At 41.3% G+C, this 25,424-nt stretch overlaps 2 protein-coding genes across 4 annotated transcripts in view; one reads left to right on the top strand and one right to left on the bottom strand.

Annotated features, from left to right (window-relative positions):
• LOC109421433 (uncharacterized) overlaps positions 1-12,855 on the top strand; it is a 33,822-nt gene extending 20,967 nt beyond the window's left edge. Inside the window, exons 2-4 of one of the 2 annotated variants that reach the window (XM_062849588.1) lie at positions 859-10,418; positions 11,290-12,596; positions 12,662-12,855. In XM_062849588.1, coding sequence (XP_062705572.1) covers positions 859-1,157 — 299 coding nt within the window. In that variant the 3' untranslated portion in view covers positions 1,158-10,418; positions 11,290-12,596; positions 12,662-12,855. Of the gene's footprint in view, positions 1-858; positions 12,597-12,661 lie in introns of both variants that reach the window. The other variant, XM_029871166.2, reaches the window with a different exon arrangement.
• The window catches only part of LOC109421432 (kinesin-like protein KIF14), a 73,887-nt gene extending 55,889 nt beyond the window's left edge, over positions 1-17,998 (bottom strand). The window contains exons 1-2 of one of the 2 annotated variants that reach the window (XM_062849586.1): positions 17,648-17,998; positions 16,254-17,578 (exon numbers count right to left, since the gene is read on the bottom strand). In XM_062849586.1, the coding sequence (XP_062705570.1) occupies positions 16,254-17,578; positions 17,648-17,762 (1,440 nt within the window). In that variant the 5' untranslated portion in view covers positions 17,763-17,998. Of the gene's footprint in view, positions 1-16,253 lie in introns of both variants that reach the window. The other variant, XM_029871010.2, reaches the window with a different exon arrangement.
• Between the last annotated feature and the right edge of the window lie 7,426 nt (positions 17,999-25,424).

The following is a 25,424-nucleotide window of genomic DNA, read 5'->3' as shown; positions in this document are numbered from 1 at the left end:
CCTGCAACTTTCCAACAGAGAAGTACCTAATCTAAAAGTAATGCACAAAGTACACAAAGTTCATGCATTAAGCAGATAACGCGTCGCATTCAGTGTGAGCAAACAGGACTCAAATGGGCGTGTTCCGCTAACAACTGAAGATTACCTCATAGGATCGGGGAAACGGGATTAGTGCACGACCGGTTTTTCGTGGAACTGCGTATTTCGCAAATGATTGACCTCTGGGGTTTTCGTGTTATCACCTCCTATCTGAACCACACTTGTTGTTTAATTGCTGTGCAAGCACGTGCACTCGGTATGAACAGAGATGAGGTACATGACACGATTGAGTGTCAATTTGAAGAAGGTATAATCATGAAGACTATCAAATTTTGAAAGAACGCTTGACGACCAATCTTTTTATAAACTTTAAATGGGAAGTAAAACAAAACTTATCATAAGAAAATCTTTGTAACTTACAGTGACATGAAATGTCATATCACGTGAAAGTGTCTCTTTTAAAAAGTTTGCGCCGCACTCGAGAAAAGCAAATATTGTAGCTTCTCTGCAAAGTGAAATTGGACCGGGAATGTCTGTTCTCTGCAGATTAGATAACGTATCCCATCCGCGACTCTTGGTCCACATACAGGCTTGACAAACATCTATCACATGAAGTGTGAAGTGTATACTTTTCTGCGCTTCGCCATGATCTCTTCGCAATTACACTCGAACCGTTTACGTAAATTGCACCTGCACTGGACTTTCCATATTTGTCTTATCAACAAGCCTCCGTCGAGTTCCCCGCCTATCAATCATAAAAACCGACCGATGTGATTCGTGTTGCTATTTATACTCTCTATCTCTACTGTTCCCTTTCAGGCAAATCAAAGTCCAAATCGCCCAAAGACTCGTGTCCCTTCTGCAAGGATCAGAAGAAACGTCCCCTGGGGGCGTACCTCCGTAAACGGGGCCAACGCATCACCAGTGAGAGCATCTCCGAAGACGTCGAAGAATGCTTGGAAGAAGAGCAGGAAGAATCGACGACTCCCGCTGGCGGAAGTCCGACCAACAATGAGCTTTCGGGGCACGATCACCATCACCAACATGAGCGAAGCCACCAGGTGCTGGCCGGTGGAAGGTTCTCGCGCCAGGAGTCCAATGAGAGTGATGTCAAATAACACCATTTACATACTAATTTCTACTGTACTGTACTCTAGCTGGTAAGAAACAGTGGTTTCAGTTTTGTATGTATACTTTGTTAGCTGTAAAATTAACACTTAAGAGTAAGTGAAATTCGATATTTATTCGGAATCAAGCTTTTTGGGAGCAGGTTTTGAGTTTGGAACACTCTTAAACACATTATTCCCCAGATTGTCGAAAGACAAAAACCGTTAGAACGAAAATGATAGTTTCAGTGAAACAAAACGGTAGGGGTAAATCAACCAACACATTCAATGAAAAAAATGCAATCGGAGAAAATGAGGAAAAGACTGACCTTCAATCAAATAATCAATGGTGTACCTGTCGTCGAAACTGCGAAACGATGATGATACAAACAGAAACAAAAAATGCTACACAAAAATCCAATCGTAAGTGCAATCATACAACTACTGCGTCTAGATAAACTAAACACTGCTAAAGAAAAGTGGCATTTGTCTCATTTTCCAAGGGAACAACGCTGTTCTCCATCTCAACTTCACTAGAGTTTGTGAACAGCGCGAAGTAGTCATTCTTTTTCTCGATGTTTATTCATAAAATAGCGTTGTGGGACGCTTGCATGCGGCCGGTATAATAGCTTTTAGAAGTATAAGAATATTTAATCTGTTAGGCATAACGCAACTATATACATAATACTATTGTATTTCTGTCAAATTTAAGAACACTGATTGAATTACTGTTTTTGGATGCATATACTTATTGTTGAATAAATGTGCAGCTTATTAATGAAAGTCAAGATGATCTTAAAGTCACATTTAAGAATTTGAAAGAATTTCTTAAAATAACATTGTGCATTCTTGTTTCTATTTTCGCACCCTATTCATTATCAGCAATATTGTGTTTCTTAAAGCGTGCGCTGTATACTTTACTCAATAGTTTTTGTTTTGATGCATTTTATTGATGAACAACTTTGAATTTTACGGAATTAGGTCAACAGACGCTTTATACGCTTGTCTTTTTTTTTTCTTTTCAAAAATGAAAATCGAATCAAATTTAAAATCAAAATAATCTCGGAGACTGACTGGAAACCAATGGATTGATCGGTGAACAAGATTACTATGCAGCTGCGAGTCTAAATGATTAAACTGCAGTGTAGAGATCCGAATTCTGAACGACCATGGCGGCTGGGAAGGCGGAGCTCCGTCCATTTATATCTACATACATCGGAAAACAGTCCGAGTTGAACGATCGCTCTCCATTTCTCGATTGGGTTCAGATTACAACTTCCAGATTAAATAACTAGGTATTGTGATACATATACCCTTTAACATGTTTGCCACTGAGATACTTTGGTATCGACTGAACTCAAGACCAAGTGTTATTGATGAATAGAGATCCTGAATTTATTATAGTGTGTGATTCCTCCATTCTGGCGAGAGTAGCTTTATAAAGGTAACGACGTCACACGGTGTGTTGAAACAGGATTATTATCGCACTTTCATGAACCTAAAATATTTTTTCGTTATAAGTTAGCCTTAGCTGTATATATTAAGATTCTGGAGGTTAAAAAATCTTTCATCGGGGAAAATTAAAATAAATTCGATTTGAGTAGTTTACCACTTTCTCCATATGATATGGTATTACGCAAATCTGATGAACCTAAACTCTGCTGGAAAAAGTCCCCTTCTTTTAATAAAATTGAAATCATTTAGAGAGAAACGAATGTAAAAGTCTTGACAAAGAGTTTAAACTTGTTTGGCGTTCGTTTCATGTGTCCAGCCCACTACAGTCTGCCGAAAGTCATAAATCATAAAAGTCTACATTTCTTCCATTTTTATGAAGGTAAACAAATACTTCCCATTAGTGCGACTCAAACATTTGAGGGAGCGCCATACACCTGTGACTCATACCATTTGCAGTACAAACCCTTCATGTGCTAAATTGCCTGAAATGGTGGGTATTTGTTGCACATACTTTGCATGTCAAACCACATCCACATGGATATTTGACAAAAAGTATTAGTCGACTATACTAAGCGTGCATGACGCATTTGTAAAAGTTCTGCCTCTGATCTGCTGAGGACTTTTGTCCATACAAAATCCTAAAATTTTCAAAACCCTTTTTTCCTTTTTACTTCTAAAATGATACCTTTAGGGTTAAATGGCCTGTTGAGTCTCAAATAACACAAATTTGACGCAACATATATAAGATTTGCGTTGTCATATTATGTTAACGCATTCAAAAATGATTATTCAACATTTGGTTTAAAACAAGGCACACCGGGCCAAGTTCAAACGGGTGGGGTTAGAAGAAACACCAGGTTAACGTGAAATTATCTAGTAATGATAAGCAATTTGAATGTCATAACATTTTTTTTTAATCAAACAATCATTTGGTCAAGGATTAATATACAAATTGTATTGAAATCTTTTTCAAAACATCACAAGTTTTTATTAAGAATTTTCCGAATGCAACTCATGCTTAATATATGTCATTGTGATTAATATCTTATAGTATAAGCCTAAAATATATTGGAACATATCGATTTGCAAGTAATCTGATGAATTCCAATAATGGTAGTCTCGTGCAGTGATTTTATTTCTATGTTAGTCTGGGTTATCTGTAGTTTCATTTTTAAGACACTTTGGTCTTGATAAAATCTTCATGTATTTTAATGGTTTCAATGTTATGACTGCATAAAATAAAGTTTCTTTTTCCCAAGTAAAATCCCATCATTTTTGCAAAGTGAGTTTGACAAAAGATGCAGTATGGAGAGGAATGTCACTTGTCCTTGCAGATCGCGATAAAAACGAATTAAAATGTCACCCGTACACTCGATACCTTCCAACCATATTCTATGTGTTATAACAATTTAGCAATCTAAATTTGTCCAATAACTCCGTAATGAAACATAAAATAACTAATAAAAGTTCGTAAAAAGTTGTATTGAAACCTCAAATTGCGTCAATCTTGCCTCACTTTACATATCACTGTTGTTGTTTTTTTTTCAATATATTTTATGACATTCCCAGAACATTGATGTCTCCTTAATATTGTTCTACATTTTCAATTTTCATTTAATCTGTAGATTTAGTTAAATTTGTTCTCAGCATAAACAACAGTGGACATATCTAAAACTAAGTAAAAAAAAAATAGAGCTAAGGACTGTTCCTTTTAATTGCACTACGATTTTGCTTTGATAGATACGTTTTTCAAACTTTGATTGATACGTATTTCAACCACAACTGATAGGTCATCTTCAGTGTCTCGTACTTAATCCGATATTCTGCTTACGTACATGTATTCCGGTAACATGTCCAGGTTCATTATCATCAAATTTAAAACTGTTTCAATCAAACATTGATTGATTTCACAATAAAAAAGTGATTACATATGCTTACCTTAAAGTACGTGTATCAAGGGCGTGTGCCGAAAGAATAATCAAAAGCTATTCTCTAAGGGCTGATTTCTTCACCTCGGATTAACCGGTAAACCAAGCTTACCCATATAGTTAAACCTGGTTTAACGCTTAAGCCAGGGTGAAGAAATGTGTCCAACATGCAAACAAAAGTATTCATAGGATGAATTTTCACTTGTTAGTAAAACATTGAGCCCTGCAAAATCAGAGCACAATATACATAAAAAATCTTATTATATTCGAAGAGTTATCAGTGTTTCTGCTAAACTATCTCAAAACAAGTTAATTCACAGTTAATATGAATGTTAAAAAATACGCGAGATTAAGTCATCATATTTGTTTAATGATTTCCCAATCGAAGCATCTTTCGTGGCCGTGTGATCGTCGTTTAGGTGTATCGTTATATGGTTTGGCTTGCATAGTATGTGCAACTAATAACCACCATAACAGGCAAATTAGCGCATGAACAGTATGTGCTGCAAATGGTATGAGTCACAGGTGTATGGCGCTTCTTCAAATGTATGAGTCGCACTAATGGGAAGTATTTGTTTACCTCCATTACAAATATCTATGTGCCAGACAAATGGAAGGAATGTAGACTTTTATGATTTTTGACTTTCGGCAGACTGTAGTGGGCTGGACACATGAAACGAACGCCAAACAAATATAAACTCGTTGTCAAGACTTTTACATTCGTTTCTCTTTAAATGGGGTCAAATTTGTTAATAGAAGGGGACTTTTTCTAGAGTTTAGTAGGTTCATCAGATTCGCGTAATACCATATCATATGGGAAAAGTGGCGAACTACTCAAATCGAATTTATTTTAATTTTCCCCGATGAAAGATTTTTTAACCTCCAGAATCTTAATATATACAGCTAAGGCTAACTTATAACGAAAAAATATTTTAGGTTCATGAAAGTGCGATAATAATCCTGTATCAACACACCGTGCGTCATTGAGGGATAAGATCCTTATGCTAGAAAGCCCTATGAAGGGCTGGGCAAAGCCTTTGACCCTACCATCGATGAGTAATAGCAGAAGATGTGTTAGAAATGAGATTTATCAATAGACCCATAGATCAGTATTTTCTTTGTTTTCAGTCCTGAGCACCCACGGCGGTGCAGAGGGTTCTGTCGACTTGCTTTATTTCGTTGTTGAGACTACGCTGCCATGAGCCTCTGCTGGGTCTGCCTCTGCTGCGATGTCCTGCTGAGTGTGGCTGACCCAACACCGTTGAGTGTTCTTCACTGATACACACCAAGTTTCACTGGCGTACAACAACACAAATTTCACGTTTGAGTTGAAAATTCAGATTTTGGTGCGTCGACTAATCAGGTTGTTTTTTCATACATTTCCTAAACTCGCAAAAGCAGCCCTCGCCTTCTTGATCCGTACACCTATGTCGATCTTGGTACCGCCATTTGGCTACCAAGATATTAGAAGCTTTCAGCATTCTCCACTGCTTGCCCAGCTACCGCAAAGCAAGAAGGGTTGCTCGTGTTTACATCGAACGATTCGGTATTGTTGACGTTGATGGTAAGACGGGTAATGCGTCGAACTCTTGGCAGATCATGCTGCGGTGTTGATGGCGTGGCCGACACTTGAAAAGGGTTTTCAAAGTGCTCGCACCAGCGTTTAAACTGTTTATAGCCAGGTCGGTCAATAGCTGTCCAGACGTGTCTTTTACGGGCATCGTAGCATTCATCTTAGTCCCACTAAGACGACGTGAAACATCGTAGAGGAGAATGTCGCCGGTGTTAGCGGCTTTCTCGCCTTCGTCGGCTAGGGAGTCCGCCCATGCTATGTTGTCCCGTCTACATGATCGTTCCACTTCCTGCTCGAGAGCCGAATAGCGCTGACGGGCTACTACTTTGGCTTCTCGTGTTTTCGCTCGCTCTATCCTCCAGGTGTAATCCACTGCTTTCACCGGGTGCGTAGCTCACCCAAATTATTCTCGCCGATGGCAAAGAAGGCGTTCTGGATAGTGCACCATTGATCTTCTACGCTTCCACCTGTTGGAATATCCACAGCACGGTTCTCTATCTCCTCGATGAAGGTTCACCGCAGCGTCTTCCAGTCGGCGTGTGTTGAACCGGCGCCCGATTTTTTCCTCCTGTCGATGGATCCTAGCAATGCGCAGCCGAATCTCGCCATTTAGGAGATGAAGGTCGGGCGAAATGTCGGCGCTACGTTTGTCTCGCACAGCAAGAATGTTCCATTTCCATTTCCGGCTGATGCAGATGTAGTCGATTTGATTTTCCGTGACGCCATCACGGGAAACCCATGTCACTTTGTGCACTAGTCGATGAGGAAAGACCGATTCCTCAATCATCATGTCATTGCTGCCACAAGACTCTGGAAACAGCTCTCCGTTCTCGCTCATTTCTCCGATACCATGGCGTCCCATGACGTGCTCATAGTCCGAGTTGTCGGAACCAACCATCGCGTTGAAGTCACCCATAAGGATCTTGATATCATCTTTTGGAATCTTATCCACGACAGCATTCAGTTGACTGTAAAAGTTCTCTTTGTCTAGCAATTCGGCAGTATCGGTTGGCGCGTAATACTGGATCATGGTAAGGTTTCAAACCCGTGTTCTGGCACAAATATCCTCTCATTAATAGGTTCCCACTCCATGAGCGCAGCGTGCGCGTGAGCGCTGATCAGGAAACCAACTCCACGGTGACGAGGAGCGTGTTCACCTCGTAGGCCAGACTATAGCAGAATTTAATCCGATACCAATCTGTGTTCTCCAAAGTTCGGCCAACGGACTTCGTTCAGTCCTAGGATCTCAAGCTTCATACGGCATGCCTCATTAACTAGTTGTGTCAGTTTACCCTGCTTGGCTAGGGTTAATACATTCCAAGTTCCAATTCTTGTCCGTTGTTTCGCGCTTAACCCTTATGTGGCCGGCAGGGTACCCGGGTACCCAGCACCCATTCAAAATACACGGTGTAGAAAAAAGCAAAAAGTTTGCCGGCCACATAACGGTTAAAGTCGTTGCCGTTGAATCAATTCGTAATCTTTCATTTACTGTGTTTCTGTAACGGTTTTTAGGTTTCGGGAACAGTAGGTTATTGGCCTAAGGTCCCATGTCCATCGTGGTGGGGCTGCCACCTTAGGTATATCTTCCGGTAGAAGAGCATTTCATACTCAGACTCTGGATGCCAGAACAAACGCTGTTTGAGCCACACCTCCTTGGTGAACAGACGCTCGGGACGTACTTCCTCAATCTAGCTGAAGTCAGAAGGACAACAGTGCCCAGGCTACACTACCAGTTATGCACACAAGTCTTGACAAAGACCGCCATCGCTTGATCCGTGGAAGCATCGGGTAGGAATCTCTAAAGCCTGCGCACTTTAGAATCGGTACACTTTCAACCGGTTGCCGGTCAAAAACGGTGTCACTTGGAAAAAAGTGTTGTTAGAAGCAATTGAAGCTTATCTATTGTAGATTGTAGGAAAAATATAAAATAGTGCCAGTTATTTCTGCACACATTGAGCAAAATCCAATCATTGACAGATTCAAGATTTGTGTAGGAATATATAATTACCAAACCCACCAATTTCGCAGTATAGAATAGTTGTTGGTATTATGATTGTTGATTAAGGGAGGTAAAATATTCCATGAGTGTTTTAAAATTTCCAATATAGCTATGGTAAGCCTTTGAAGGGTTTTATGAAAAATCAAAGGCTTGCATAGATATTTAGGGTCAAAAAAGTTGTTTTCACATAAGCTTTAGTTCGGCAAATCCGCATACGGGAAGGATACTATACGAATAGTATTGGTATACAAAAAACAATGATTTGATGCAGAACAATATAAATAATCGTGGCTCGAAAGCTGTATAGACTATTGCTGACGAAATTAATTGGATGTGTTTTGATGGCGTGAAATATCTAACGTTTTATAATAAAACTAAATCTACTCAGAAGTTTTTTATTTGTGATCATAGAATCACATCTATAGTTCCATAATCTATATGGTTTTCAGTGTTTTATCCATGAAAACTAATTTATTTTAGGCTTATTATGAGGAGTTAGTCTTATGACTGTTATTTTCCGACTACTGTGAGGGAAAACTGCTAATAATTCCAAAAATAATCCATGTTTCGATATGAATTAAGTTGGGCCACTTGAAATAGGGAATTGTAGATCCAAAAAAACGATCCCAGGAAATATTTTTTCATAAAAAATTACTTTGAGTAAAATTATGTTTTGAATATAGCGTGAATGGACAATAAGGCTATAAGTTTATTATGGTCATGTGAACCATATTTGTCAAGAGTTTAATGTCGTAACTTGTTTTGAGCATATCTTTGATGAATATAATTTTGTTTCTTGTGGAAATATCAGCCCGTAAGCTGTGAAATTTGCAAATGTTGACGATCATTGGTTTGTGCAGAATAAAATGGAATGAATTTCACAATCAGATCAAAATTTTATCTTGAAGAAATAAAAACTGAATTTTCATATTTTTCCTACAAAATACAATAAATAAGCTTCATTTGCTTCTTACAACATTTTTTCTAGGTTAAACCGTTTTTGATCTGCAGCCGGTTGAAAGTGTACCGATTCTAAAGTGCGCAGCTTTTTTTTCTCACTCACTCCCGTAAACAAACACGAGAATGAGAAAGATAAAATAGGGGGCACTTGTGCCCTCTTTTATCTTGCCCTTTCTTGTGTTCATCAAAGAGAATGAGCGAAAAAAGCGCTAGTGGTAGGACTTGTGAGGACCAGAGCTAAGTATGTTGGACGCTCTTCTTATCTAGCTCCTTATCGACTCACCTTTTTGCAGCCCGGTATGCAAGGATGTTTTCGATCATCTGGCAATCATTTGACTCATTTGTCTACAACTCAGTTCAGAAGCCTAATATTAAAATGTGATGCGACAAACTTCGTATTTTTCGATCGTTTAGTATGAGTAGGTGGTAATAGCGCTCTCACGCCGTATATATGAGAGTTAGAATATTGCGTTCTTGGCGATAATTGTAGGAAAAACACTTTTCTACAAGCTTGCCGAACACCTCATTTCAATATTATGCTTCTGAACTGAGCTGTGGATAAATGAGTCAAATGATTGCCAAGTGATCGAAAACATCCTTGCCGGTATGTGTGAGGCGCTGCCCATAAACTACGTAAGCAAAATTTTGACAATCTCAGACCACCTTTCCCCCTCTTAGACTTTCGTCCATACAAAGTTTTCGAAATTTGTAAGGACCGTAGACTTTGGCCAGACACCTCCCTCCCCCCTTGGCAGGGCTGGTAGCAAGAACTGATGGTCAAAATAGTTATTTTAGTGACGAAACTCTCGAAAATAGTGACCAAATAGTGACTTGCAGATAGCAAAAAAGTGGGCTAAATAGTGACTTTTGGCACAAAAATATGCTTAATGAAAATAAAAAAAAAAAACTTTCATGCTCCATTCCTAGAATTGTACAAAGCTGCATGTATCTAAATAAAAATATCTCAATCTTCATACTTTGTGGCAGTGCATCGAATGCGGAATTTCTTATGAAACTCTTGGAGAACTTGTTGGATGTTTTCTATCATGAATTTCACCATGTTGAAAACATAGACAAATGCTTTAAAAATGTGTAAAGAAATTTGAGTAAGAATTTCTCAAATATGATTTCTTCAATATTTATGCAAGAATTCTCTCAAAATTATAAAAAAATATTTGGAAACAAATATAAGAAGGTAGCTAAGGTAGCTGGAAGAGTTTCTGGTTGGGACTTAAAATAGTGATTAACTCACTAAATAACGACTCGCTATTTATTAGGCCTGCACTCTCACCGACGCACCATGGGGTGGCCAACAATATTTTTGCGTTAGTTTTATAATGTCTTGCCCCTATTCGTAGGTGTTAGAGATGTCAGAGGGGGAAGGTCATAACAAAACACCTTGAAGAAATTGATCCGATCCGTCGGTGTTACCCTCGCAACCGGAGAATGATGAAAAAAGCTAAAAGACGTAGTGAGCGATATCGTAGGGCTCCTGGCAAGAATCGAAGTTATGCGTTCCCTTCGCGCTCAGAATGTGGTAACAGCCCTGCTGTGGCTTCCACAAGGCTTAGCGAACGGGAACGCCCGTTCTCTGGTGAGTATGCTATGAAATCGATCATAAATAGGACCATTGATGCTGCCCGTGACCCCGTTTGTTCAGATCCACCGCAATCATTCAATGATGTGAACGGCCGTCCTGACGAGATACAGTGGGTGGATGCCGTTACAGACGAACTGATGTCCCTGAAGTCCAACAAGGTTTGGTGTTTTGTGGAATGCCCGAAAGACGTGACCGTGTTTCAATCAAAATGGATATGTAGTGAGGACGCAAACGGACTCCCTGTTCATCATAAAGCCCAATTGATCGCAAATGGATACCTGCAACAACCTGGACAGGATTACGGAGAAACTGCGCCTATTTCCAAAGACGTCTACATGGCTGTTCCGGATGGTGTGTCCAGTAAATCCAATCAAGTTAGAAAATTGGAGTAGATATGTATGAGCCGTTTGAAGATCCTGAGATCCTATTTGGGATTAGCCGATTAAGAGGGGGTGTTGGAGATCACAGTAACCGGCATTATATTGTAAGAACGAAGTGAGCCATGACACACTGATATCTCTAACACTTTCTCACTTTATACCCATTCAACATTTTACTCTCAACCAAGAAGGAAGTCCAAATAAATATTAAGCTAGTTAACCCCTGAAGTTTTCAATTTACAAGAGTAGGGTTTATGTCTTAAAATATGAAAAACATGTTAAACACGTCATGAATACTTCTAAGGTCTTCAAAACTTTTTGGAACTCAGTCCTCTAATATCTATAAAAATTGTTTCGATATATAAGTATAGTGATTGGATTCTATTGATGTTATTTTTAAGGCATATGTTTTGAAAATTTCCACAACAGTTTTATTACTTTCAGTTCTACATTCTACTTCCCAAAAAAGTTGAAAAAAGTGACTTTTTAGGTGAAAATAGTGACTTTAATGACCTGATCTTGAAATAAGAGACTTTATAGTGACCATGACCAACTAAAAAAAAGTGACTAAGTCACTAAAAAGTGACTTGCTACCAGCCCTGCCTTGGAGTCTACACAGTTTATGGACAGGCTCAGATTTCATGGTCTTTAATTTCAGAACAAACTTCTCACCTTCTTTTTTTTTTAGAAGTTTTTTAAATCGCATAACTAACCAACGCAATAAGTAATAAGTGGCTAACTTGGTGTTATCGATACTCTTATCAATATCAGTTGCGTATTACAGTTTATCATTATTCAAATGACACGTTGTTGTTCGGAAGTTTCACAATTTATTTATTTTAGGCGCAAATGCACATGGTCGTCATTTAGCAGGTGATAAAATTGTTATATGTTAAACGTGGGGTCCAGTGAAAACAGTAAATACTTCACGTTACCTCATTTGGTAAAATATCAGGAAACGTGGCAAGCTTGACAAATAAAGCAATTTATGAATAGCATTTTAATAAAGGGGAATAATTTTGAAAGTCGTACAAAGTTTGTAACTGAAACCTCGCGAGGATAAAGTATAGTTCAAGAATTCAAATTGAGTTTGCTTGCGACAAACCATAACACACCAAAGCTTAGGTTGTTCATAAAAATTCTTTCAGAGCTGGGACTTTTGCACATGGTATCGCCACAATCGGTTGTTGCTTTCTGTTATCGGCGTTATATTCACTTGATTTAAAGGTACTTGACCGTTGTTACCACCGGATGTTTGGTCAACGATATCAAAAAGTAAGTTTTTCACTTCTCCGCTCATTTTTTTACAATGCCACATCCTATGGTGTACGTAAAGATCTGCGGTTTCAGGCGAAAATCCCAAGAGGTTTGTTGCGATGATAAAGCACTACAAGTCGATCACTCTCGATCGAGTTTCGATGCTGTGCAGTTGATTTTGAAAACATAGGCAAAGCAAAAGCAGAATCAGAACATGGCCAGAACCATGAAGTGGAAACTTTTGATCTCGCCCAGGAAGAGTGGTTCCTCGCCAAATAGTGCTGATAAGAAACAATCGCGTGAGTACCTATGGTATAGAGTCCGTGGAAAGGTTCAACTGGTTTAATATCCAATTACTTTACAGCTGATGGTGGTGTGAAATCGATCCGACACAAATCGTGCTGCAAATGTGCGCTGGTGTGTAAGTGCAAACGACATAAGCGTACGCTGCGGGCCCTTCCAGCGGGGCACTTCACAAGTGGTATTTTACCGTGAAGTGATTGCTCAATGTACTGCATAATGCAATAACTGATAACAATAAAGCAGCGTATGAGCTGAGCTTTGTGATAGCCCAATTTCTTGGAAAGAACCGTTCGAATGAAGTCACTATTTGCTTTACTCAAAGGAAACGAAAGAAATACCTGGTAGTCGTTAAATTTCTTTTTTTTTTTTGCTAGGTTTCTAGCTGCACTCTGAATAGAGTTGAAACCTCTACACTAGACCCGAAGATAGAAAAGAGTACGTAATCTTTCAGAAGCAGTTTGCCAGCCGTACGCGGAAAATGATATCCATTAAGACCAGGCTTGATAATCCTCCTCGAAATCAAAAGAGTTTGGCAACATGCTCTAGAGCGGTGTTTTGCTTTTGCCTCGTCGCGAGGGAGCGAACGAACCCCAAACAGAGAGGCAATAAAAACTGAGCGAGGAAGAGGGGAACGAAAAAAGAGCCGATGATTATTTCGGGTTTTTGAGTGCGATTTTCGCCTCAAGAGTCTTTCTTTGTATGGGAGTGGAACTCGCGAGAGCTTTTTGAGTGTGAGTGGACGTGAGAAACACAACAAGTAATTATGAGTGTTGGACGAACTCCTCGCTGTGCGGCAAGCTCGCGCTCGTTGCTGTTGAGGATTTGCGTTGTGATTTCTGAGTTTTATTTTCACTCCTCAGAAAATCGCCAAAATCGCTTCCTCATTTTCTCGCGAGGGAGTTTCTGTCAAGCCTGATTAAGACACTGTTGCCTACTGACTCAGAAAGTTACGGTAGAAGATTGGAAAGTTTTCAATTGGTCAGTCAGTCAGGATTTGCCTATGTAGTGTTATGGTCACACGGTTTGTGTTTGTCTCCTTGTTTGATTTTGTGGTATGGTTAAATATGTTTTTCTCCTCGTTAAGTCAGTTGTTGTTCGCGAACATACGCTCCCAAGAAGGGCAGCAGCATCCAAAGCTGCGCAATCCACTCCAACCATCGCATCGGAACCGTCATCGAAGATCGTTACGAAGCACGCGCACTCACCCGAACCGACGGGACAGCAGCGACCAGCAGCGAGAGAGCGAGTGCCGTGAGAGCCAGCCGTGAGCGCCGCCGCCGTAGCCATCATCATCATCATCGACTCTCGTCGTCGTCGCCCTGCAGGTAGCGTGCTGATGATTATTTGTTCCATACACGTCGCGTGGGTTCTACGCGCGCGTAGAACCTTCCACGTGGTTCTGGTACGTTAGATTTTGGGTATATATATGCGACTCGTTCGCGGTCGCAAGTCAGTTGCAAATTTAAAGTGAACAAGTGATGAGCGTTCGCGTGGCTCGAACAACGCGAAGTGAAATTATCCAAAGTGAAATGTAAAGTGTAAATAGCAGTAAAGAGAGAAATAAAGTGTTAAGTGTAGTGAAAGTGATTTTTCCCTCCAAATCCGAAACCCCCCGTTTCTTTACTGCCGTACCATACAGTCCAGTGCTTTCGCCTAAAATTTCTTGTGTTCATTGCCGAACAGTTGTCGTATGTTGTTTTTTTTTTATCGAATCAATCGAACCCTGTATGTTAAAATATAGTCGATCCTGTGTCAAATTGTTTTCTTGATTTCGCTAATCGTTTTCTACTTGTGTTCATCTCTTGTGTCCTTAAATTGTCATCGGTCCAAAATCCACAGAAACATGTAACTGAACTTCTGAACATCTAAGAGATAATCAAAAATACGCCAAGTTGGTCAGTTGATTGCAATAAAATTTTAAAATAATAAAGATTTCATGTCAACTTTCATCCCGTTACAAATACTATTAAAAATATTCAAACTCGTTCAATTGTCCTATCGGTCCTACCTAGATGAACCATATCATTTTCTCAAGCGTAGCCTAGAAATGTCAACCTAGTCATACACAAGTAACGTTGTTCAGTTAATATAAAGCAGTCAGTTTTTGTACAAAATGTCACGTCGAACGCATTGACGTCAACAATGCGTTTAAGTGTTCGCACGTTAGCTTTGAATCTATCAGCACAATTAAGTGCTGCAAATCTCCTTCCCACTATTGATTCTTCGGTCGATTTTTATTGCTTTATTTAAAGAAAATATGACCAACTAACATTGTAAAGATTCGAAAAAGCGACTATGACATTAATAAATTACTATGCAATAAAAATCAACCGAGAAACGTGGGAAATAGAGCCCAAACAACATGTTGAAGTCAGATGGCTGTAAAAGGTTCCAAAACCTGTCACAAATCCTATAATACTTTTATTAGGATTTGTAACGATCATCAAAACCTTCTCAAATCCAACCGACTTGGAACTATTGCTTAGGAATAGACTCTACTGAGCCCCGGCGGTTCCTCCTGTTTATCGAGCATGTCTGATGCATATGATCAGCCATACTCCATCTGCAGCAGCCGGTTCGTGATGAACCGTTGGAGGCGCATTAAAGTGTTAAAAAGGTGATATGTTTCACTAAAGAACACTACATTACAATAATCAAAATGAAACTCCTTCACTTTAATACCGTCAACCCCTGCGAACTTGGCCAGGGCTGGTAGTCGTTAAATTTCTCGAACACTAATTTCACCGTCAATTTGTAATATTTCCAGGAAAGAAAATGCGGAATAATGTATGCTGAAGAATAAACTCATTTGAATCAGTTTTATCGTTATGGAACTTTCCTTGACTTCCTTGGGCATAGAGTATGGGTTCATTCACATATTACGTAACGCGAAATTTATCAATTTTGTATCTCTTTCTTCCCACGTAACAATTTTTGTAAAGAAAATTTCAAAATTTTGTGTGGAGCGTAACACAGCGCTAGACCCCCTCCCTCCCCTTTTTACTTTGTATATATATATATATATATATATATATAATAGAAATACACTAGAACTCCAATAGCGCTGTAGTCACATTTCTTATTTAATTAAATTAATTACTTGAACTGTAATAATTGAAAGTTCAAAAGTGTCCAGCTTGTAGAGGATCTTTTGTTTTGGTAAACAAAATTTATTTGACACTTCTAGGACCGCTACTGACGCTGTAAGGTCGTGGCAAACTAGATGTTAGTCACACGAACAGTCGCGACATTGGGCTTCTGTGGCTAGTTATTCTAATATATATATAGAGAAGAGAAAATACTTAGAAATATTAATGTAGGAAGAAAGGGACAGGCTAGGGATTGAACGCAGGATTTTCTGCATACAAAGAAGCGGTAGCCACTAGACCAATGTCTGTATTTTATCGTTGCATAGCAAACCAGAACAAAAAGCAGAACTTGATCTGCCTCTCTGCAGCTAGTGTGCTTTAAGCACTTTCCTTGTCTGCCATTGCGTTGACTGAATTTATGAAACAATTTCTAAAATTAGTTGATGCTAATGAGAAAGCAGATAAACTTTTGAAGGAATAAGTGCACTTGCTATATAACAATTTTATAGGAAAGCGGACAAATCGATTGAAAATTATAAAACAAGACTAGGATGTACTACTTACCCTTAGCAGCCACGTCAGCACCGAGTCACGGTACGGGATGTACGTGTTACCGCTTCGTTTCGTTTCGGCCAATGCGGAAATCACCTTCCCCAGAGTCAACAGACTCTTGTTGATGCTAATCCCTTCCTTGAGCCGCTCACTGCTGGTCCCACACGTCTGACTGACCCGTTCGGAACCGGCCAAATCCACCAAACTGATTTTGCTCCGTTTGGTTTGGTGAACAGCATTCAGGTTTCTCTGCTCGGGGGAGATCACTTCCGAGAGGTTCAGCACTACGGAGAAGATCGAATGTGACCGCGAGCTTTTGTCGTTCATACCGGTTGCAGCCGTGGCACGCTGACTGTTTCCTACGGCAAGCCAGTTTCTCAGGGCCGAGTGGGAATCCACCGGATGGGTGCTCAGGTCTACTACGTAGGGACCCCAGAAGGGGTGCTCCCGGACCTTCAGAGGGGGCTTCTTTACGTTCGATGAGGTCACGGAGAAAACACCTTCAGTCGGAGAAACTGCCAGCAGATCATGGATCTTTTCGTTGTAAATCTCGAAGTAGCTGACTTCAACCTCGGCCTGCATTTTCCCTTTCAGTGCTTCAATACGACAGAAAAGCTCTTGACAGAAACGTGGTATAATTCCAGCTTCAGAACTGATCTCCAAATCATCTGAATCGATCCCCATCATGCTGTAGCTCTTACCGGATCCGGTTTGTCCATAGGCGAACAGACATGCATTGTATCCCTCAAATGCCTTATCAATCAACGGCTTCATGAGACTGCTATAAACGCCTGTTTGGTCAACGTAAGACCGGTCCTCCGCATTGCAGGACCAAAACGCATGATCATACTGAAAACAATGCTCCACTCCGGCTGAATTATCCGCCGTATTCCCAGCATTCACCACCACTTCGTTTTCCCGCACTCGCACTATGTTTGCAACGGAATCGATACACTCTTTGGCCGAAAGTGGTCTGACACGAACTGCCACCTTCAAATTACTGATTTCCGCACTCAACACTTCTTTATCCTTGGCCGATTTCACCGATTCATCCAACTTCACCGAGGCACGACCCCCAACGGCCCCCGCTGGACTATCCAGCGAAACCTTGGAAAAGCATTCCGGCGTTCTAACGGTCAAACCTTCCAGCGCCGACTTGGCCTTCTTCAGCCGATCCACCGGAGTCCCGTAAGCCGACCCCCCGCAACTTTTGAACGATGTCACCGAATCCGATCGGGGACGAAACTGTGAGCCCAAACCCACCGGGGTCAGCGCCAGCGCGGATTTCGACTTGGTGTTCGAGAACAGTGCCGATGGATTCTTGGATTTCTTCATCGCTGATGATGAAGGAGTTTGGTAAAGGCTTTCACTACTGGACGAACTGGTGGTAGTATATTTGGTCGCACCTATCAACGAAGTACTCATCGTGGGTCTGACCAGGTTGGATCTTCCGGCCCCCGGAGTGGACGGTTTCGACCCGAAACGGTTGCCACTTTTCGGAGTTGTAAAGTTGGAATTCATGGTGCGTTTTTTCGTCTATTTTCAAACACATTAACCACTTATGCATGCAAGCTAATCACTAGTTTTACCGAGATCACCAAATAAGCATTTTGATGTGGATAATTTTGGCGGATTTTCCGGGTTTTCACTAAAAATTGAACTCGAATAAACAGTGCGACACGATTCGCGAGGAAAAAAGCGTTGAAAAACTGTCAACACCGGAGGATCGGTTTGAAATTTTTGTTGTTCTTTCTGTTTGCTGTTCTTTCGTCGCGCTCACAGTGAGAGCGTTATCGACGTTACCGATGTTACGCACCGAAGGCACAGATCTACAAAGGATTCTGCAGTGGCTTTTAGGAGCAATTCAAGCATAACTTTTCAATCCGACGTAACTCGAGAATGTAAACAAATCCGGGTTAACTGCTGCATGAAGCTTAACATTCATAAAGCAAATTGAAGAATCCACACTCAGAAATAAAAGTATACACGGAATTACTATTATTTATGCATTTTGTATCCGCATCTCCCTCACTCTCTTTCTGTTTTCATGCTATCTGGTGCTTCGCCTGGGTTGACGAAACACTTCTCTTCAACCCAGGCTAAACGGCAGATAGCATGAAAACAGAAAGAGAGTGAGAGAGATGCGGATACAAAATGCATAAAAAATAGTAATTCCGTGTATACTTTTATTTCTGAGTGCACATCACTGTTTGATGATTTATTGCTTAATTCTGGAGCTCGATTTGAACAGGTCGTATGTGCTTTCGTCGATATAAAATTCGATCAGTTTATTTTAGCAATAGTTGAAATATGGATGATATTTCGGTGGCTTTTAATGATAAAATTGAAAGCCTGTTTTGTAAGGAATCGCTTGTATGTATTAATTTTGTTAAATTTCAACAGTTTCCGCCATAAGAAGCGAATCCAACTGATCGAATTTTATATCGACGAAAGCACATACGACCTATTCAAATTGAGCTCCAGAATTTGTTTAACTAAGGGTCTGTGTCAATTGGCGAATTAAAATTAATTTTTACTTAAATTTGACAGTTCAACACTTAAACTTGACAGTTTTCCTAAGGAAATAATTATCGAACTGTCAAGTTTAAGTGAAAATTAATTTTAATTCGCCAATTGGGTTGTTTAGTGAATAAATTATTGCTGTTTTCTATAGCCTAATCGAAAGAGCTCATTTTTCTGAGTATAACGTGATTTTATTGGATTTCAATACATTTGTTTTGATGGTTAAATTAACAAAACAGTTTTAATTTTCGTGGATAGAATGACAGTTCAATCGTTAAAATGACAGTTCGACCCGAACAAAAAAATTTCCCCATACAAACTTTAAATGCATTTTAAAAATAGTTCCCGGACTCCAAAAATTATGAAATTTTGGATTTCGACTAACTTTTGGGCGGAGAATCTGATTCTGAAATAATCTGGATACCCCTAAAGAACCCAATTGACACAGACCCTAAGCATATTATTCGAAACGACGTATCTAACTATTTTGATGTTTACAACCCTTAAAGGGTAGTACGCACCTGATAAGTACTGTGGAAAAAAATAGGCCAAGGAACGGTCAAGAAATGATTCGCTGTTAAAATTTCTTGAGCGGTCCGCAGCTGGAAAGAAATGAAAATTGTGTAACGCTCGTAACGCCTGCCGGGCAAATCAAATGGAGCTGTCACTTTTCCTTGCAGAAAAATATTCCGTTCAATTATTCCTCAAGGAAAAGTGACATTTCTTCCCATACTAATCAGATGTCAAAATTCCTTTGGTAATTAGAGGGATTTTTTCTGGAGTGCTTTTCTTACCAGGTGCATACTAGACTTTACTGATAGATACACCGTTTTGATATATGAGAAAACCAAACGACGTATCTAGCCAAAATCAAAAGTAACAGATACACCAGACTGGCACCATACAAAAGCGACGTATCTGGCATGACGTATCTCTAACCAACCCGGTGTATGTGTATTTTTATCAAAATTCATTGTGAAAATGATATGGAATGAGTAGGTTTTGTTTCTTACCTAGTGCGTGCTATATCCAAAGATAAATGCTAAGATCAAACAGTAGGAAAAAAATCGATTTAATTTTGGGGTATTTTCATTTTTACTGATACGGGGTCTTTTCATCCGCGAACCCCTTGTTTCAACATCAAGTGGGTTTACTTAGGTGCACCCCTCGGTGTAATGTTTTGTTTTGAATGTTTATTTATGTTGATTCCTCAGTTTCTTGCGTTCGCATCTTGGTTTGCGTGTTTTCGTCGTTTTCGTGCATGGAAGAAAACCAAACACACACGGTTTTCGCTATAATCCGCGTTGCTGGCTGTTGCTAGTGGTTCTTCCAGTTCCGGTGTATTGATCATTCCGGGAGTTCACCCGAGAAGTATCCGGGCAGTGCTAGTTTCAGTAGCCGTCGCAACTATGACGACAGAGAAAGCGATTGCAGAGCAACAACGATACATACGGTAGGTTTTTACACATTGAATCCGCTAAACTGTGTTATTCGTTACATTGTAGATATTTCCAGGTAAAAAAATCCGTTTCAGCTCCGCAAAAATTAGTACATTTTCGATTTTCCGGAGATTGGCAACACCCTTACGATACGGTTGGAACCAGTCGAACAAACCTCGTTGGAACATCTCCGTGACCTCCAAGTGATTACCATCTCGGCTGGGCACTGCCCCGGCTCGGTTATGTGCCTCTTTCAAACCAATCATCGGCAAGTGCTCTGGCGACTTCTGGTTGTTCCTGTGGGATTAACCGGCGGACACCCAGCAGGCAACGCAGTGGACAGGCCAACACCGAAAGCGGACGGAATTAACCCGGGGAACTCGCGATAACGAGGGAAATAAAACTCGACTCGTACCGACTATAATGAACGTGTTTATTATTCGGACTGTTATTATCGTCGCACCACCAAATCGAAGTCGTCGCTAGAAGCACATGCGAAGTTGCAGCTGCGAAGTAAATTTGAATCTATTTTTTCTGTTGCGCATCATTAAGCTAATTAAGAGCAACAATATGCACTAATCCAAATTGAGTTGCGACATTTCTAAGTAGGTTAAAAATCAATTTTCGCACGTTCGGTCACTTCGTATTTCGACCAAAAGCATAATATTGCTAATTTAAAGAAAACTTTCCGTTTTACGGTGGAACGAAAAGATACCGCAGCTGTCAGACTACTGATTTCCACTGAGGTATCATCGATCTACCCTAGAGAGCCCTAGCGACGCCTTGGATAGCCTTGGATACGACGCCGATGATCATTGTTTGTTGTTGGTTTTCAGTTCAATTCACCTTGCAAGCATGCTTTGATTTGGCCTTCAGTTTTAATGATAGGATGAATTTCAAGCCTGCGGTAGGACTTTGACAGCTGCGGTAGAACTCGGCGGCTACCGCAGAGTGGAAATTTTTCTAAAAATCCGCAATACATGGGAGTGAAAATTTTCTTTGATCTGCTTGCACTTTTCTCTTCTGCAAGAATGATTGCAGCACAGTGGCGCCGGGTAAAAATATTGCCCCTACTTGTACACTTTTAACACTCCTCCTCAATATTTTTCTCTTCTTCCGGCCGATGTCACGACTTCCGTCAACCCCATGGCTTCTGCAAACTTCTTCTGCTTCACGGGTCCTAACGGCTTCGTGAGGATGTCGGCTGTCATATTCTCCGAAGGACAGAACTTCAGCTTCACCAAACCTTTTACGCACATATCCTTCGTGTAGAACATGCGCGTATCGATGTGCTTCGACCTGCGGGAAACGCGTTCCATGTCGACGAACTCTATACAGCTCCTGTTGTCTTCGTACAACACAGTAGGACCGCACTGTCTAGCACCCATCTCGTCCAAGATCCGACGCAGCCACACAAGTTCTTTGCACGCTTCTGACACCGCTATATATTCCGCCTCCATGCTGGAAAGCGAAACACTGGACTGTTTTCGACTGGCCCAACTGATGGAAGCTTCGCCAAGCAGGAACAAATATCCTGTGTTCGACTTGCGATCCGCCGTGTCTCCGCTCCAGTCAGCATCGCAGTATCCACTCAAGAACAGCGGTTTGCCGCGCTCTGCATACAGTCGTAGCTTGCTGCCACTGGTCTTCACGAGATATTTCACCACACGCTTCAACTCATTCCAATCTACTTCTGTCGGCTGGCTGATCCTTCTGCACAACAGTGACACACTTGCCGCTACGTCGGGGCGTGTATTCACTGCGACGTAGAGAAGTGCACCGGCAAGACTTCGGTATCGTTCGTTATCTGGCAGCTCCTTACTTCCTTCGCGGCTTCTGTAATATCCGACGTCGATCGGCACGCTCGAACCTTTGGCATGTTCGAGGCCGAATCGCGACGCCACTTTGTTGATGTAATTCTCTTGATCCATATAGTAGAATCCGTTCTGGTCCTTGGTAATCCGGATGCCCAGAAAATATTCTCAATTTAGTTGAAAATCGGAGTTTTCGACTAGCGAAGTTGGATTTTTCTCCAAATCCATGCGTCGGACCTAACTTCGGAAGTAGTGCGCTGTATAGTAAACCTGGTCCGCTATACAGCGCACCACTTCCGAAGTTAGGTCCGACGCACGGATTTGGAGAAAAATCCAACTTCGCTAGTCGAAAATTCCGGGATTCAACTGCACGGACAATAGCCAATCTCTCCCAACGACGACAGAGTAATCTTCTTCCGCAGCGCGTATTCGACAGCATCAACGTCCTTGTCGGTCATCCCCGCGACGATCATATCATCGACGTGCAGCATCAAATAGACGAAACCTCCTCCTTCCGAACGTTTGACGTACAGACAGGGATCCGATCTAGACTGATCGAAGCCCAAACCTTTCAGCAACTCGCTGATTGTAGTGTTCCAAATCCTGGCAGCTTGCTTTAAGCCGTACAGGCTGCGCTTCAACCTGCACACAAGATTTTCCTTTCCAGGTACCACGAACCCCTTCGGCTGCTGCATGTAAATTTCGTCTTCTAGCTTTCCGTGTAGATACGCCGACTTGACGTCTAGATGGCGAACGGCCATCTTCTTGTGTCCAGCCACTGTCAACAGAATCCGCAATGTCGCCTGGCTAGCGACCGGGCGAATACGGCATCGTAGTCGACCCCATAACGCTGCGAAAAGCCCTGGGCTACGAGGCGGGCCTTAAACCGCGAGACTTTACCGGAACTGTCCTCCTTCTTCTTGTATATCCATTTACAGCCGATGGGTACTCGGCCGGTCGGCAGCTGAGCCAGTGACCAGGTCTCGTTCCGCATCAACGCGTCGTATTCTTCAGCCATTGCGGCCTTCCACAAATCCTGCTCGGAACTGCTCACTGCCTCTTCGTAGGTATCGGGTTCTCCTTCTACTGCTATGGCTACTGTGGAGTTTGGTATTTCACTAGGAAGGAATCACCCCTCACGTGCAGCACACACAACTTACCCAGGCTGACGTCGGTTCGCAAGTGGCAAGAGTGAACGCGGTTGGGTGACGCCTGGAGTTGTTGCTATGCAAGCAGGGATGCTAACGTTGTCTGCTTGACAGTTCGCATCACATTCAAATGCGCTATATCGCCTGCTGTGATCAATCTCCTTTCCACAGCTTTATGCAGTACATCTTATATCTCACATCCTTCTTCTACTCTAAAGAAGTTTTACACATTTTTAACAAAAAAAAAGAATTTCCGTATCTCAATTTGGAGTGTTTACTTATAACGATTTAACATATTGCGGAGATTCCACCTGTTTAGACTTCTGCGCAAAAATTAGTTGCGTGGGCCCACAGATATAAAACCAGACCGCGTCCTGGTGAATATTTTACGCTGTGTTGCTAGGTACACATTTGGTGATAGTTTTGCATTGTAAGCAAACATTTATAACGCACCTACGCTGAAAATGAGCCTAATCATTTGCGTCGGAATCTATAAATCATCACAACGGACAATAAGTTACTGTTATATTACATCATCGCATACGTTGCAATTGCTGCCATGAAGCTACCGAATACAGTTTCATTGTGAGGTACCATTCTGACTATGCTGCCGCTACTTTTTTCAAAATAGCTCGAACATTTTAGTGCTTAATTGTGGGAATGATATTTTCCGACGAGCAATAGGAGCTTGCACAGTGACGTCATCATCTCTCTCTCTCTTTCTCTCGTTCGGGGTCACTCGATACAGCCGTCCTTGCTCGCGAAATAATTTTGAGGACAATGCTTACAAATTGTATCTCATTTCGTTAGTTATGTTGGTAATGCAAGCCTCTATACTTGTAGTATTTAAAAGAAATTACCGTTTTGGTACTGGGTGATCCAGAAAAAAATCTTGTTCTTTGAGTCTTTTTATTTAATTTTATACCCAAATTTATCCCATTGCTCCGTCGTTTAAATTCGATATATCTGATAAAATACATTATAGATAAAGTTTATTGCCTTGCCGTTCATTGGAACACTAGTCACAGAAAACAAACTGCATTAACATAATCCTTCTTCTGGCCAGCCAACATTAACGACACTCTTTGATAAATAATATATTGTAACCATTCGATACCACATTTGCACGAATCAAAACTACGTGATTTTTCTTATATTTTTTTTGTTTGCGTACATTGCCAATGTTTATCTGCTATGACAAACAACACGATGCAAACTTCCAATCCGATATTTGCGCGAAGCAAAACAACGGGATCTTTCCAATCTAGCTTTTCGTCAGCGGAAATTGCCGGGACTCTCTCTTCACGACAAACAACACGCTGTAAGCTTCCGATCCGACATTTGCGCGAAGCAAAACAACGGGATCTTTCTAACCTAGCTTTTCGTAAGCGGACATTGCCGGGAGTCTTCCTCCACGACAAACAACACGCTGTAAGCTTCCGATCCGACATTTGCGCGAAGCAAAACAACGGGATCTTTCTAACCTAGCTTTTCGTAAGCGGACATTGCCGGGAGTCTTCCCCCACGACAAACAACACGCTGTAAGCTTCCGATCCGACATTTGCGCGAAGCAAAACAACGGGATCTTTCTAACCTAGCTTTTCGTAAGCGGACATTGCCGGGAGTCTTCCCCCACGACAAACAACACGCTGTAAGCTTCCGATCCGACATTTGCGCGAAGCAAAACAACGGGATCTTTCTAACCTAGCTTTTCGTAAGCGGACATTGCCGGGAGTCTTCCTCCACGACAAACAACACGCTGTAAGCTTCCGATCCGACATTTGCGCGAAGCAAAACAACGGGATCTTTCTAACCTAGCTTTTCGTAAGCGGACATTGCCGGGAGTCTTCCCCCACGACAAACAACACGCTGTAAGCTTCCGATCCGACATTTGCGCGAAGCAAAACAACGGGATCTTTCTAACCTAGCTTTTCGTAAGCGGACATTGCCGGGAGTCTTCCCCCACGACAAACAACACGCTGTAAGCTTCCGATCCGACATTTGCGCGAAGCAAAACAACGGGATCTTTCTAACCTAGCTTTTCGTAAGCGGACATTGCCGGGAGTCTTCCTCCACGACAAACAACACGCTGTAAGCTTCCGATCCGACATTTGCGCGAAGCAAAACAACGGGATCTTTCTAACCTAGCTTTTCGTAAGCGGACATTGCCGGGAGTCTTCCCCCACGACAAACAACACGCTGTAAGCTTCCGATCCGACATTTGCGCGAAGCAAAACAACGGGATCTTTCTAACCTAGC

This window comes from Aedes albopictus, chromosome 2, assembly GCF_035046485.1.
Source record: "Aedes albopictus strain Foshan chromosome 2, AalbF5, whole genome shotgun sequence".
Lineage (NCBI taxonomy): Eukaryota > Metazoa > Arthropoda > Insecta > Diptera > Culicidae > Aedes > Aedes albopictus.
Note: the sequence above shows the minus strand (reverse complement) of the source record. Positions and strands in the feature narration are given on the sequence as shown.